Raw genomic sequence first — 16,426 nt, 5'->3', positions numbered from 1 at the left:
CACTGCCCTGCCCAACCTGCAAGGGCACTGCCCTGCCCTGCGCCAGCCTGATCGGGCCAAATCACCAGTGATTCCCTCTTCACCGCTGCGGCCAGGGGCTGAGGCAGATCTCCGGGCAGGAGAAGGGCTGCGGGGGCTCAGCACCCCCGGGCGCCCAGCGAGGGGGCGGGGCCCGACTCAGGGGGCGGGGCCACGGCAAACTAGGCCCCGCCCCTATATAAAATAGCGGCGCTGCGGGCAGCGCGCAGGCAGTGGTGGCCTCACAGGTGCGCGGGCGGGTGCTGCGCGGCGGCCCCGGATTGCGGCGGCAGCGGCGGATGATGCAGCCCAGGCTGGCGCTGGTGCTGGCGTTGTGGCTCGGCGTGGGCTCCCGCCTGGCTCCAGGTAGGGGCAGGGGCAGGGGCAGGGGCAGGAGCCGAGCGGCAGCGCTCGGCCCTGCCCCGAGGCGTGGGTGAGGAAGGGTGATGCATGGGGCAGGGCAGAGCTGGGCGTAGCCTCCCCTGGGTGGCGAGCGCAGCCCCTCAGTGTCCAGAGCAGTCCCCGCAGCCCCAGGAGCAGCACGGTGGGTCCCCGGCTGGAGCAAAGTTTCCGAAGGGCTGGGTCAGACCCTGTGCCGCAGAGAGGGGCAGCAGGGCTTTCCCCGCGCTCCTTTCTCACTTGCAGCCTCCGGCCCTTCTCGAAGCTGTGGCTCCGAGGCTGTGCCCCTCACTCCCACGCTCAGTCGCGCCCGATGCCCCGTCGCTCCCGCAATGTGTCCCATCCCTTTGCGGCCCCGGCGGACCTGTCCGCGTCCCCCGCGCCCGGTGGCAAGGAGCTCCGCACCGGAGCGGCCGGCTGTGTGCCGATGGATGGGACAAACGCACCGCACCTGCTTGAATGTTTTGGGTAGACAGACATTACAAAGGGCGCACACATTGGTCTAAGGCCAATACATGCACGATTACTTGAGTTGTTCTTCAACCTTTACCACCACGGTGGGGTTTCTAAATGGCTACGTATGTGATCGTGCCTGTTTCAGCAGTCTTTTCTCCCTTGAGGCGCAAATGCTGCGTTCAGTAGCCTAACACCAAAGATCATCTAGGGAGTGGTTGGTTGTAGTTTGGCTATAGATCAGCATCACTAGCTCAATTCAGCTAGTAAATATTGACAGAGAAGTGTCTTAGTATCCCCTTGGCAGAACAGGTTCTTTGGGTAAATGTGGTATCTTTTATTAGACCAACTAAATAGTTGGAAAAATTGTTCTTTGCAAGCTTTCAGGCTCCAACACCCTTCTTCAGGCATAGGGAGAGTCTGCTGTTGCTATATGTTCTCTGTGGTGAAAAAGAAGCCCCCAGTAACCCCTTTCCCTCCCATCCTCAAATACACCCCTTCCAGAGGTTTGATGCTCTGCTATTTATTTATATAACAGCTCTCCTTGAAGCCACTGGGGACTGCAGATGTGCACCTGAGGGCAGGGTTTGGCCTGGGCTGGTTTGTTTGCGATTACCTGGAAAATGGGATAGGTGTAACATTAGTTCTGATGCTTATTATGAGGAAAAATAGCTGCATGATACTATACAAGAGAAAGCAAGCCAGCTTGTATCTCTAGTAGTGATGGTTTTCTAGAAGAAAGTGCAAATATGTGAAACTGGCAATAGAGAAGGTAGAGTTTGATCAGATTATAATAGAAATTCTGGGAAAATATTGTACATTACAGACATAAGCTTATCGTATTGTCACTAATAATAATCAAGTTGCCACTCATCTGAGCTCTGTCTCGCTAGACTTATTTCCTCTTTAGACATCCCATACCAAGAGAGACTCCCTCCTATTGGGAATTATTGGAATCAGTGCTAGAAAGGTCTCTTTCTGTGCTATTTACAATATTACGCAAACTGCCTCACCAGACAGTTATCTAAGACTGAAGTGGAACTGATTTTGCAACCCCGGTGACACAAGGATTCCCACTAAACGCAATGGACACAATGGAACAACTCGCACAAATAAAATAGGAATAATTTTTCCCGCGACAGGGGAAAAAGTGAGCAAGGAAAACAACAATAGCTCATATGACCTTGTGCTTATGATGCATTCATAGAACCATAGAAAATTAGGGTCGGAAAGGACCTCAGATGGTCATATAGTCCAACCCCCTGCTCAAAGAAGGACCATCATTGCACAAAATGATTCCTATTAGTATTTATTAATCGGCAGCCATGGCTAATGTATATGTTCAGTTTATTGTAAGTAAAGTTGGTAGGCTTTTTCCCAAGGGAGTGAGATCATCAGATGAAGGTTCACTTTTTTTCAATGTCCCATATCCTCTTGTTAGACCTTGAAGTTGGCAATGCAAGAAAACAGGAACTCCACCCTAGCTTTATGAATTGTAGTGCTATTCTGCTAGCTCATGACCATCTGCCTATTCTTCCTGTTATGACAGATCTTGAACTTACTGGGATATGTGAAAAGTGATTATTTGCCCATTACAGGTTAACACGTTATGTAAAGGTGTTCACTTAAAATAGCCTGTATGTACACTTTTATCCTGTGCTTTTTCTTATTGAGTCTCACTGGCTTTTGGCTCATTCGTTTATTGATGTTTCTGTAGGCCTGGATCAGCCAACCCTTAGCATCCAAAAAGATATCCTTACAGTAACTGCAAATGATACATTAAAAATTACTTGCAGGTAAGCTGTTTTTCATTGTGTTAAAAGGGGCTATTTAAGGACTATGGGACTGAATTTTACTGATATGGCGTAACTCCATAGCCAGTCTTGTCCTTATACTTCTCCATAATTTGTTTTCCTAGTGGTCAAAGAACTGTGGAATGGTTTTGGCCTAACAATCAGAGCAGTTCTGAGAAACGTGTCACCGTGACAAACTGCAATGACAGCCTCTATTGTAAGATGCTTACTCTGACAAAAGTAATAAGTAATGACACTGGGGCATACAAGTGCCTTTACAAAGACAACCAGGCAAGCACAAGCATTTATGTCTATGTTCAAGGTAAGTGGTTAAAAGATTTCTACCTATTGGTAAGATAAAAAAGAAATTTGGAAGAGAGGTGTCTCGCTTTTCAGGCAGCTTTGCGTTGATTTAATATTCACTGCTTTGATCACAGTAAGGAAACATATTTGACAGATGTGCGTAAAAAATAGCATGTTAAGACTTCCAGCTTTAAAAGAAAATAGTAGTCTCTCCACTTTCTTCTAAGGTTTCAAGAAAAATAAAAACACAAATATGTATCCATTTTTAATGGACAAATCATACATTCATTTTGTTTGTGTATTTACTTAACATGCGCATATTGTCAGTGGTTACAACAAACGGGGAGGGAAGTCTCATCACAGCAGTGAAGGAATGGGTGGCGATCAGACTTTTCTTGTGAGATTTTTGTAGCAACTCCTAGATTTGGTTGAGCTACATGTTCTGCAGGAATAAGATCTTATGGCTTTTTAGTCCTCCCTTTTCCATTCTCAATCAGAAAATGCAGGAGCGTACTGGGAAAAAATTGAAGCAAAAGGTTAATCACATTTCTGCTCTGTTGGGGTTTTGTGTGAAAGTTCATATCCATTTGTTTTATGTCATCTCTCTTAGTTCTGTGCAGTTCATACAGATGCATTTACCGGCATATTAATAGATGTGGGTGGAGCAACAAGCAGAACAGTGCAGCAGCAGAGCATGTATTTTAGTTGTGATAGTAGAAATGTTTTGTAGTAGTAAATTGTGAGATCTTTGATCACTGCTGCTCTTCTCAGTGGCAGATTTTAGAGATGTTCTTCAGGTGTGGTACAAGGGATCATCTTCAGCCTTGTGCAGTTAATATTCTAGATGCAAATATTTGTGCATGACAGTGACATACTCGTATGCCAGTTACTGTCAATGGAGAAGTCCTGGTCCCCATAATTGTTGAATAAAATCTGTAATTATGGAAATTAAGCTAATACAGTCCTCGAGACCCTATCCAACGTTTTTCAGCTAGGTCTGTTTCTGCATTTGTTTTTATATGAAGAACTGATGTTGTCTTCAATAGGAGTTTCATGAATAAGAGAAATACAGGTTATGTGCACATTGTGCAGATAGATACCATGTAATAGGATTGTGTTGAAATCAAGGGTGGAATTTGATCTGTCTTGCATTTAGACTCTTACAGGGAAACACCTCTAGACTTAGAAGGGCTAAGTTTTCAAACTCAGGCTTACTTGCAATGCCTTCAGTAACCTCATTACATACCCACTGGAGAGTAAGCATCTACCTATTTTTGCTGAGTACCTATTATTTCTGCACAGTTGGTTTGCACAGTTGTTTGTTTTTTTACTGAACTACACAGAGCTTTGAAATGTGTATGGACTAGTGGTCCAAAGGTGCGCGTACACACACGTGCACACATTTTTTTAAAAAAGGAAAAAGAATAGCCATCAGTTGGAGATTATACAGCCCTTAGCTGCTGTAACTTTTATATCAGACCATGTTCTTGTAGTTCTAACTCGGGCAAACCTGTGTTGACTTGGAGTTTTGCCTGAGTAAAGACTGTAGAGCTAGGGGTGTTGTTTCTAGAATTGTAATGTTTTGCCATTGGTGCGTTCTTAGTTTTGCAAAAAAAGGAAATATTCAAATAAGCATACCAGAAAAGTACAAATATTAGTCAAATAGAAAAGGATAAAATTGAATATATATTTTAAAAAGAGAGAAACAATGGAAAGAAAAATGGTGGGGGGAAATGAGTTCAAAATAGCATGGCTCAACTCCAAAAATGTGGTGGGTATTTACAAATAAAATCTTCTTCTAGATTACAGATCTCCATTTGTGACTTCAGTGACTGATCAGCTTGGTGTTATATACATCACAAGGAACAAAACAGTGGTGATACCATGTCTTGGAACTGTATCAAACCTCAATGTATCACTTTATGCGGTAGGAAAAAAATACTATTTCATTACTTGTATTTAGAGTTAGCTAATGCCAACTTGACATAAGTACAACAGATTGAAATAGACCTCTTAAAAATTCTTTGGGAATTATGAAATCTATTAATAAAATAATAATGTTTTAACTGTACTCATAATTCAATTTGCATTTCTCAAGTAAAAATCTACTGACTGTAATGAGAACTTTGAGCCAGGATGTTAAGCCTGGGCCCACAATATTGTAACAAATTTAGATGTGACATTTTGGATTTGTTTAATTTTGGGTTTTGACTGGATGTTTTAATGATATTTTTAACAGAGGTATCCAGAAAAGATATTCATTCCTGATGGTAAATTGATTTCATGGGATAATAAAAAAGGCTTCACTATTCCCAGTAACCTGATCAGCTATGCAGGCATGGTCTTCTGTGAAGCTAAAATAGATGATGAAAGCTATCAGTCTGTGATGTACATAGTTGTGGTTGTAGGTAAGCTGAAGATTATTCTGCATGGCCATTGTTTTATCCAGTGTTATATTACTTTATGCGACACATTGATCCATTAAATCCGTTTGGATTGTAGATTAGGAATAGTAACAGGTAATACAAAATGTGTGGTTTAATGTATATGACTCCTTTCACATCCCAAAAGTGCTGTATTTAAAGGGAAAGTCTGCCACAGCCATCTATGCTTACCACCTCTATACTGATTCTACTTTTTTCAAGCATGTAGGGATTTGTTTTTTGTAAACACATCCTCTCACTCTTAAATGCACGTGGACTTACTGGAAACCAAATCAGAACTGAAGGGAACTTGAGAATACGCTTTCATAATATCACCAGCAGTTTGAGAAAATGGGTCTTTACTTGCAATTAGGCGGCTGTGGAAATCAAGGGAGCGTGGCACTGAAAATAAAAAACTGGTTGTTTTACCTCCTGTCACATTAGTGCCGCGACCCTGGTCCAGTTTCTAAGAAACTGAGTGACTGAAGATGCTCAGATCCAAACACCTTGGAGGGGGTGTATGGAAATCTGTTGGCTTCTTTCTCTTGCTTATTCCAGCTCAGATAGACTGTCATCTTTTGCTCTTTTATCTGACAATGTGAGACCATTAAGTAGCTTTTTGGTTAATAATGATCTAGGAGTCCACTTAGCCTGCATGTCTTAAATTCAGGCTTTGCATATGACAACAGATCTACCTTGTGTGTCTGTATAATTTAGGGCCATCCTGGCAAACAGAGCCTACATGATCGCCACTCCTTTCATTTGGCTATATGCCCATCTCCACACTGAACTCAGGGTTTTAAGATTTCTGCCCAGTGGCTGGAATTCCTAAGAGGGAGCATACATGTTATTGGAGAGGTATCTTCCTTAAGTCCTTTAACGTACTCTTTTTTCTTTCATATTTTGTTTCATTTGCTTCCTGCAGGATACAAAATTTATGACCTGACTATGAACCCTCATCGTCAAGTAGAGCTGGTAGCAGGGCAGAAACTAGTTCTAAACTGTACTGTAAGGACAGAACTGAATGTGGGAATTGACTTCAAATGGGACTGTCCTTCTGGCCAGGTAAAACAATTTTTTAAAAAAGGTTGCTCCCTTTCTTAGAGGCAACCTATTTATTAATCTGGAATAATTAAGAGGGATGCTTCCCTCCTTGTTTTAGCTTTCAGAAATACTTGCATGACAATGACATTTTAAGTTGACCATCTAGAATGTTGTTACTGCTGTAAATATTAACATGAAAGTGAGGAATCAGCCTGTTGCATGAATGAGAGGAAAAGTTGGAATGAACTGCATTTCAGTAACTTTTATCTGTTATAGGGTAAACATGTCACAATCAGGGATTTAAAAACACCAGCAGGGAATGAACTGAAGAAGTTTGTAAGCACTCTTACAATTGAGCACGTGACCTTAAGTGATCGAGGCCAGTACACTTGCCTGGCATCCAGTGGCCGTATGACAAAGAAAAATGGAACTTATGTCATTGTCCATGGTATGAAATTTTCAGGCTTAATTCCACAAAAAATTTTTGGGTAGGGATTACTGGGATGGAAAATGAACAGGTTGTAAAGTCAATAGCTTTACTGTAAAGAAACCTAAATATGTGTAATGTGAACTGTCTGTTCTCAGGTTGCTGCTGCAGTTTTTCCATGGCTTCTAGTTTATTTTTTCAGTAATAGTATTTGTATACCACCAGATTTTTTTTTCTGTTTAATGATTAAACTTTTAGATTCTCATGTGTGATTATCACTGAAAACTGTAAAGTAACCTTGAAAAACTGATAATAAAATAAACTCAAATTGATGATCATCTAATTAAATCTCTCCCTAAATAGTCCTGTAATATTGAAATTGTGTAGAGAAGGTCAGATTTTGCCACTCTCTTACACTGAATAGAATTCAAGATGCTGCTTCCAGTGGGACTATCTGCAGAGGAAGATATTGCTGAGTATAAGTGAGGTGACAACATGCAGCCTTTGGCTTCTACATTCTGGAAATCAGATTCAGTTTTGATTATGAGGAAATGACTTGGAAGAAATTACTTTGGCTAAGTCCTTAATTATCGTTGGGCCAAAATCTCTGATCATTTCTCTGTCCTCACTTGGCCAAAACTCCAGTGGCTTTTAAAGCTTCCCCACCCCTTTGAATCAAGAGTTTTACTGAGTGAGATGTTAATGAGTGTGGAAACGTTGGGATAGACATAGAGTTTTGAGTCTCGTGGAGGCTGAGTTGAAGCCATAAGTGAAACAGATTTCAGCCTGTTGACTTTGTACATTCAAATTCATTTATCTGACGAAAGTGATTAGAGATGGAAAAGCTCTTTGAGGCAATTGAGTCTGTTCCTCTGCAAAGATAGGTAATGGACCCCTTTAGTGCTAGAGATTTGTATTAGATGTTAAATTTATCTATGTGTGATTTTTGCTACATAGCCAGTTACACTGTTGTTCTGAATACAATTTTTCTTTTTCTGTGTGGCAAAAAAAATAGTGTAAATCCTTTCAAAGTTGTTTTCATTGCAGTACTCAAATAGATAATTTCAACGATTTCTCTACTGTTTAACTTGATCACATAAAGTTTGGAATACTGGTGTTCCCTGGAATAGATCAATTACAACCTTTTTGTATGATTACATAAATGGGAACATTGGAGAGGTTTTAAATGAGATATTATATAACTTTACATACACGTATCAACTTTCAACTTTGTTTACACTGCTTATTTTGCTACTAATCAGTAGTAGTTAGACTTAAGCACCAGAACAGAGATTTGCTGCGGATCTCTGAGAGCTGAATCTTGTCTTAATTGCAGTCAACTATTTCCAGTGCCAAGGAACCACTGACTGCTGTGGAAGGGCAACAGAGAAGACATGGGTTGGGAAAGTTGCAAAGATCTGCGTAGCTAGGAGCGCGTTCCATATGGTTGTAGAACATTTGAGATGGGGAATGGACAGCTTCAGGCTGGAGGATGCACGAGCATGATGTTTTATTTCATTACTATCAATTTAATTTATTTCAGAAAAACCTTTCATCAGTCTGGATAAAATGGAGTCTATGGTGGAGACAAAATTAGGTGAGCAAGTCAAAATTCCTGTGAAGTTTACAGGATATCCCCCACCAGAAGTAAAATGGTAAGAGTCTAAAGGTGATACCTTTTTAAAAACGAATCTTGCTTTTATGTGCATGTCCAGGTGAATCTCTAAAGCATTCAAATACTACATATTCTCCTTTAGGTATAAAAATGGAAAAGCCATCAGCACAAATCATACGATTAAACTTGGTTATACATTAACAATTACTGAGGCAAGTGAAAAGGATGTTGGGAATTATACTGTAGTACTCACAAATCCCATTAACAAGGAGCAAATGAAACACACGTTTCATTTGGCTGTGAATGGTAAGTTGCATATGGCTGTGGTCTTTTTACTGTTTCTTTTATAAGGGTATATTGTATGTTAAACCTTTCTGAATTAAAATTCACAGGTAACTATAGCTAGCATAAACCACATCTCTACGGCCCTAAACTGCCTTTCGTTTCTGAATTACAAAGATTTAAAACTACCACAAAAAAGCAGCAGCAGCCAAGGGAAGTAATTGAAAAACCCTAAGTGATGGGGAATACAAACTATATATTCTTTCTGTAGTCTACAACCAAGGCATGTTCAGGTTCTCCTTATTACATGAAAGGATTTCTTTTAGTTTTTTTGTATATTATTTCTTGGCCTGTGTCTTATTCTTTTCCTGTCCCCTGTGCTGTCTCCCACTTTGCATCATGACTTCTTCCCCGCCATCCTGGTCTGCCTCACCCATCCTTCCTGCCCCCCTCGGGCTGTCAGTTCTGTTCTGTTCTGTTCCACTCCCAAAGCCCCTCTTCCATTTTGCTCCTCAGGAAACCTGGTTAGTCTGAGAGCTTAAAAAATAGTAGGGCTTCAAAATGGCAGTGTGGCTAAATACAGCAGGATCGTGGTTACAGCATAGTGGGAAAGGCTGGGGGGGTGGTATGGTGATCGCCTACAGGTCAGGGCATGGCGGCAGCGAGCAGGGAGCTCCTGCTGGTGGCCCGTGTTGATGGAGCTTCTCTCAGGGGGTGCACCGCCAATCTCGGAGTGCACGTGCACCGGCTTGTACCCCTTACACATTGCCACTGCTAATCAGTGTGTCCCCAAGACCCTGGTGCTGCACCTTGCAGAGACTTTCTAATTTCTGCTGAAGGCAGAATACCTCCTCTTTGATACTTTTGCTTCCCAGTGAAGTCAGTGGGGAACAAGAATACTCAGCATCTTGCAGGAGAAACCCAGCAGCACGCAGGTTGAAATCTTAAAAGAAATACAACAGTTCAAGTGAGTGAGTCCGTGTGACAGATACAATACACTTCTCACAACAAACTATTCTTCCTCAGTAAGAAGAGGTGACAGAAGGCAGAGAATTTCTCTCTTTCTTCATGGTCAATAATATGCAGATTTTTGTCCTTCAGTTCCACCTCAGATCGGGGAGAATGCTTTGCTGGCACCTGTTGATTCCTACAAGTACGGCAGTACTCAAGTGCTCACTTGCACAGTCTATGCCATTCCAGCGCCGGTCAGTATTCGGTGGTACTGGCAGTTAGAGGAAGAGTGCACTTTCAGCCCTCAGTAAGTACCACACACCTTGCCAATTGAACTACTTACTGTCAGCTCTGTAACTCCTCACAGGTTTATAAAATGCCTGTTGGTCTATTGTCTTAACAGCTCAGCTCTTTACAAAACTATAAAAACATTCAAAATCAGATACCCAGGAAACAGAAATCCTGGGTGGCATTTCTGCAATGCAAAGGGGTCATGAATACAAATTAACCTAGTGATTCCCCTGTGCGAGGCAGTTCCTAATGCACAGTACCTGTCTAGTGGCTGTATCTTCCCTTGTGGAGCACTGCCAGTTTCTCAGAGTAACAGTTGCTTCCAGAAAATATAGCCGAATATGTCTCTTTTTTACTTCCCTCTATGCCAATGCTCCCACTGATTATAGCAGGGTAGGTAGTCTTAAATTTCTCTCGGGCTGCAAAACAGTTAAAATTAATCATACATCTGATCAAACAAGTGTGTTATATGATATACCAAGATCACCAAACTCAGGCTGGCAGGCTGCTGTAGTGGGTATTTTCTGGCCAGGATCACCCACTGAGAGAACCTATCAGTTGTTTATAGTATTTGATGCCTTTTTGGCTAGCATCTTGGCTTGTTGCTGGATTCCAAACAGAAGCATCGGGTGCCCTTCCGTCAAACTTTGCTGGGCAGCAGCAAGTCCCAAACATGACACCAAAACAGGAAAATTGCTGTATTATGCTAATTACAGTTCTTTGTGTCTTTTCTTACACTGGTCAGCTGCTGTGTGTGATGCTGCCTCTTATCTGTGTGAAAGTGTAGCTGAGAGGAAGTGCGCACTGATTGATGTCAGGGAATGATAGAGAGAGCTCCTGACCAAGATCCATGCAGCTTCCCTTATCTGGGCCTAGCACAAGGCCAGACTTCCTTAAAAAAAATAAAAAAATAAAAGGCATTCCGCTTTCCTGTTGTTGTTTTTAAAAAAACTTCCACTAGCTTCTTCCTTTGGTGCCTGGTTATTTCCTACACAAGGGCAACTGTCTTGAAGAAATTCTTTTGAGGAGCCAGTGATTTTTTTTGCGTCTCTCTGTCTTCCTTTGAAACTAAATTAACTTGAATTGTCAATTTGTGAAAGGAGGCCTGTTCCCAGAATAGTTCCTTCCCTCAAAATATCCTGATTGGGCTGACCTGAGTAGATTAATTAGGAAATTCACCTCTAGGCCTGGGAATTTCTATTTTTATAAAGCACCAAAGGTCTTGGAAAGGTTGTAGGTTGCAATTAAATAGAAAAGTTTTCAGGAACAAACTTTTATCTCCCACATTATATACAATGCCTCTTCTTTTGTCTCTTGATTTTTTTTTTTTAATTTAATTTAATTGCTTATGTATTTAATATATAAACTGAACAAAAATGGTCCTTGAAGCACTGAGATTTTCTTTATCCATACTTGTGTCCATCTGTCTGTCTGTCAGTCAAGCAGGTTTGGGAAATAATCCTTATGCATGTAAAAAATGGAAGGACATCTTGGACAGAAAGGGTGGAAATCGGATTGAAATTGTTAAAAACCAGTTTGTTGCTATTGCTGGGAAAATGAAGGTGAGTTGATATACGTCCATGCTCATTAGGAATAGACAGCTTCTGAGAGTTTTATACTGAGTTTTATGTATTTGTATTGAACCATAATAGGAAAAGGTCTAACAAGCAGAAGTAGAGTTGTTACATGCTGCTAATGTTAGTATAATTCTGTTTTCAGGCCATGTCTACATGTGCATTAATGTGCCATAATTACAGCGCATTAGTAGCTGTAACAGGTACTAACTTAATGCATTGTTACAGGTGCTACTGCACAGTAGCGCCGGCATGCGTCTTTTAGGTGATGCTAATGCACAATAGACTAATTCTACTGCATATTAGCATGGCTGTTGCCATGACATGCTAATGTGCAGTAGAATTAGTCTACTGCGCTTCTAGCATCTCATATAGATGTGCTCTCAAATACATAAACAGAAATCTACATTTTAGAATGGACCCAAAAAAGAATCTGATTCTTTCTTTTGGTTTCTTTTGTTTTGTGAAAATGTAGCCATCAATACTATGTTTCATAAACCGCAATATGAACTGGGTACCAAGAACATCATTAATTTGTATTATGTGAGAAATGCACCCAAAAGTTTTCTGGTCTATCTCCCTTGTGTACTTTGGCACTGATATTGTATGAAATTTCTCGGTTATTCTCTTGCAGACTGTAAGCACTCTTGTGATTCAAGCAGCAAATGTGTCAGCTTTGTACAGGTGCATGGCTACTAACAAAGCTGGAGTGGGTGAAAGGGTAATCTCCTTTCATGTTAGCAGTAAGTATAACTTGTGGATTGCATAAATAGTAAATTAACACTCTCTGCTTCAGTATTGACAGTAACTTCACCACATTATAGCCTGATCCACTTTAATGTATTTCCCACTAAATATTAAACTTAGCCTTTAAAAAACCAACATTTCGTTTGTGACTAGTTAAAGTAGTAGTGGTATGTGACTGGATAAATCCAATGGTGTTAGAAGGGCATGAAACTAGTGTCAAATAAATTGGAATTGAGCTGTATGCGTGCAACTGGTTTTTGCCAATCAGACAATTATAGGTATATGAAAAAAGAGAGAAAATATATTGCTATGAATTTAGAAATGATCGAAGTACTGTGCATGTGCATGTCCCTGCACGTATGTGTCAGAATAAAATACTATATGACAAAATGCCTAGATTTTTGAAACTGGGTGACTTCTAGCTTTTCAGGACCTTTGAAAATCAACTAACTTCTATATGCCTACATGTGGATTTAGAAGCATTTAAATGTGAGGTTTTTTTAATTGAGCCATAAAAAGCCAGATAATTAAATATGACACACATTCATATGATACAGTTGATACAAGGCTGCATAGGGATTCTACATAGGCCTTTCTTGGCTATTCAATAGGAATATTGCTCATGATTTGTGGGGGGAAAGTGAATAATGGGACTGATTCTTTATGAGTCATTCTTATCTGTGAGAAGAGGATGGAAGGCTCTGTAGAAACATAGCCAGTAAATTAGTGAATGAAAGTTTTCAAAATGACTTTTTCAGTTTAATATTAAATGAAGAGGACTTCCTTGACAGAACAGGTGCATTTTTAATAAGAAATTTTTAATTTGCAGGAGGTCTCGAAATCAATTTTCAACCTAGACACCAGCTCACAGAGAGGGATAATATGTCCTTGCAGTGCACTGCAGACAAATTCACTTTTGAAAATTTAACCTGGTACAAACTCCGCACTCATACTTCACGAACTCCTGCTGGAGGCTTACCAATGCCAGTGTGCAAGAACCTGGATGCTCTCCTGAAGCTGAATACCACGGTTTCAAAGAGCAATGGTGAAAATGTGACCATAGAGCTCATCTTCCGTAACATTTCTCTTCAAGATAGAGGGGATTATGTTTGCATAGCCCAGGACAAAAAGACCAAAACACGACACTGTCTTGTCAAGCACCTTACTGTTCAAGGTATGAACCCATTTATGAAAACCACAGTACATTATTAAAAATGCATACTAGTATAAACCTGTGGGAGCCTGAAGGTCTAACATTTGACTGATCTAAAACTGTACTCAGTTAAAGGTTAGTGTACAGGGCTTGGGGGGAAAAATGTAATTGTCATGCAAACAATTCAAATATGAGGTTTAATGTAGAGACATAGCTGTACAAAATAACATCTTGAAAGCTTTGTGTTTTTTCACTGCAAAGCACCTGCATACAGAGGTATAACAAGTAGCTTTTATGCTCCGGGCAGTGAAGATGGCTGGACCGGAGGTCACAGCAGTAGTGGTGGCCACCAATCTTGAATCTGTGGTGCCCTGCTTGCCCAGCCTTCATCTATATATGCTTATGCTGGTGGTGATGATAATGAGGATGCTTTGTTTGACTGAACTTTGGTTTGAAACTGCAGCAACAAATTGTAATAAAAATAGGCCAGGATTAGACCCCCTAAAATACAAGTGATTGCTTGCTTTTAGATGCAGAGTGCTAATTGACTGACTTGACCCAAAAAGAAAAACCTTGTTGTGGGGCCTTGCAATCCTGGCTGATATTGATCTGAACTGAAGAAAGTACTTATATATATGTTTGTGTTTAGGCCCTTTTTCACAGGCTGTCCTGACCCAGCATTATTACACCTCTTGTAGTGGGAGTGGATATGGAGACGAGAGAGGAGGCAGCTTTAGCCAATTCCTTCCTCCTCAGCAACCTGGGACTCTTTGCATCATCACATCTAAAACAGGGGACTTCCCTGGTGATACAAGAAAAGTATTCTTAAATCTGTGTTTGCATTTTATTTTCATGCAATCAGAGCCTATGGCACCCACATTGGTAGGGAATCTTGAGAATCAAACAACAAATATTGGTGAAACCATAGAAGTCTCCTGCACGGCGAATGGAATTCCTCCTCCGAACATCACTTGGTTCAAAAACAATGATTCCCTTGTTGGAGACTCTGGTGAGGAAATGCTTCCTTGTTAATCTCTTGTGTATTTTTTTTCACAAAACTTTCAGTAGTGTTCAAGTGCAAATTAGATGCCAAATGTGTCACTAACAAAACATTTTATTCAGAGTGGGGTAAAAGTTTTCAACTGAAGCTTTCTTTGTTTGTTTGTTTGTTTGTTTTTTTTCCAGTGAAAATTGCTGGTAAAGCTGTATTGAAATGTTTTGCAAATGAATTTTGATTTTGGCCAAATTGTTTGTTTGGAGAAAAAAAAACATTAAAAATTTAAATTTTTGTTTACTAGAATGATTCATTTCTAATTTTTAAAAATAAGTTAATTTTAAAAGTTTCTCTGATTTTTTTAAAAAAATTAAATAATTGCTTGAACTTAAAGCAAAATTTCTGTTAAAATTTGGTCTGCCAATTTTATTTTTAATGACAGGTATAACCATTTTTGTCCTTTTTATTTATTTATTTATTTTTTGACTAGCCACTGAACTCAATTAGAGCTGAGTAAATAACAAAATGTGTGAATACTTATTTATGCAAAAGTATAGAACAGGGATAACTATTGATTTCTTAGCAATGGGCTGAATCCAAGGCATAAAGCAGAATTAAGAACCATTAATTTTTTTCAGGTATTGTTCTGAAAGATGGGAACAAAACTCTAACCATCCGTCGAGTAAGGAAAGAAGATGGAGGTCTCTACACCTGCCTTGCCTGCAATGTCCTTGGATGCAAGACGGCAGTAACTTATTTTGCAGTAGAAGGTTAGTATAGATTTGCTTCTGTTAACTATTTGTGCATGAAATTATAACTACTAAAAGAAAAAGAACCCTATGCATAATATCCAGATCGAGGTTCGCTAAATATACTACTACTGCCTTGCTGAACATTTTCTTATGCAAAAATGAATGGCGTTCATATATGAATAAAGATTTAAGGGAATTAGGCCCAGGTTAGATGGAGGTCATACCAGCCTGGCAGTCTGGTAATATCAGCTGTTGAGGGTGATGTTTTGCTTTATATAAAATCACAGATTTTATTAAAACACGCTAAAGAAGTCTCTAGCCTTTATGGTTTCAGAGGGAACCTTGATAATGTAGCTTGATTATCCACAAATGCAGTGATATGTGCCTGAATCCATGCCCATGACATACCTCATTTGTATCTCCACTCTGTGTTCAGTGATACTGTTTAATATTATTGACATTTAAATTATATCACTGTTGTTGAGGTATTAAAGAAAGCATAAGGAGGTTCAAGTACAATCTGCTGTGAGTGTTATCCCATCTTGGTGACAAAAATGATGGTGTTTTGGGGGAAGCACTTTCGTTTGTCCCATCAGTCCTGTGTAGGTGAAAGATGTCAGAAGGAAAAGAGAGAGACTGGGAGACACTTAGGCTAGGGACAGACATTATACACAAACCAGGTTAAGTGATCCGCAACTGGTTTAAACTTGTAACAGAACAGATGTTCAGTGTACATAAACCAGTTTGAAAATAGCTGAAACCGGTTTGAGATAAATCTGGTTAAATGTAGTGCCAGACTTAACTGATTTGGGTCAAACCAGTTTATGCAATGTCTGTCTCAGACCCCTTGTTGGTTTAAGACAAACCGGATTCCCCCAGCATCCCAGCACATTCTCTGGCCTGGGCTCCCTGCTCCACAGCAGAGCTGGCCTTTGCTCCCTGGCTGGAGATCAGCAGAGACTGCAGGCATCTGCCTGGCTTCCTCCTGCTCCCCGCTTCTCTGCCCACTCCGTGCTGAATAGGGATTGCCCTGTCCCCTCTGCCTTACACAGACACATCTTAGCATTAGGTAGTAGACCACATGCTGGCTACTGTCCGTGCTGTGGCAGACAGGACAAAGGCAAAATCAACAGGTAGCTGGTAATGTCCCTCTGTTGTTTTCTTGATGGGGTGATAAACACAGAGTTAGGGGTGATAAAGACTGTTA

General features: G+C 40.5%; 1 protein-coding gene across 1 annotated transcript in view; it reads left to right on the top strand.

Moving 5' to 3' along the window:
• The first annotated feature begins 279 nt into the window (after positions 1-279).
• KDR (kinase insert domain receptor) overlaps positions 280-16,426 on the top strand; it is a 37,600-nt gene continuing 21,453 nt past the window's right edge. Inside the window, exons 1-15 of the mRNA XM_019526424.1 lie at positions 280-384; positions 2,588-2,666; positions 2,789-2,985; positions 4,769-4,893; positions 5,206-5,374; positions 6,315-6,454; positions 6,710-6,881; positions 8,404-8,515; positions 8,618-8,781; positions 9,859-10,015; positions 11,438-11,561; positions 12,208-12,316; positions 13,150-13,494; positions 14,336-14,482; positions 15,106-15,237. Of these exons, the coding sequence (XP_019381969.1) occupies positions 318-384; positions 2,588-2,666; positions 2,789-2,985; positions 4,769-4,893; positions 5,206-5,374; positions 6,315-6,454; positions 6,710-6,881; positions 8,404-8,515; positions 8,618-8,781; positions 9,859-10,015; positions 11,438-11,561; positions 12,208-12,316; positions 13,150-13,494; positions 14,336-14,482; positions 15,106-15,237 (2,239 nt within the window). The 5' untranslated portion in view covers positions 280-317. The remainder of the gene's footprint in view (positions 385-2,587; positions 2,667-2,788; positions 2,986-4,768; positions 4,894-5,205; positions 5,375-6,314; positions 6,455-6,709; positions 6,882-8,403; positions 8,516-8,617; positions 8,782-9,858; positions 10,016-11,437; positions 11,562-12,207; positions 12,317-13,149; positions 13,495-14,335; positions 14,483-15,105; positions 15,238-16,426) is intronic.

Source organism: Gavialis gangeticus, unplaced genomic scaffold (assembly GCF_001723915.1).
Source record: "Gavialis gangeticus isolate Ggan-Ray unplaced genomic scaffold, GavGan_comp1, whole genome shotgun sequence".
NCBI classification, from domain to species: Eukaryota; Metazoa; Chordata; order Crocodylia; family Gavialidae; genus Gavialis; species Gavialis gangeticus.
Note: the sequence above shows the minus strand (reverse complement) of the source record. Positions and strands in the feature narration are given on the sequence as shown.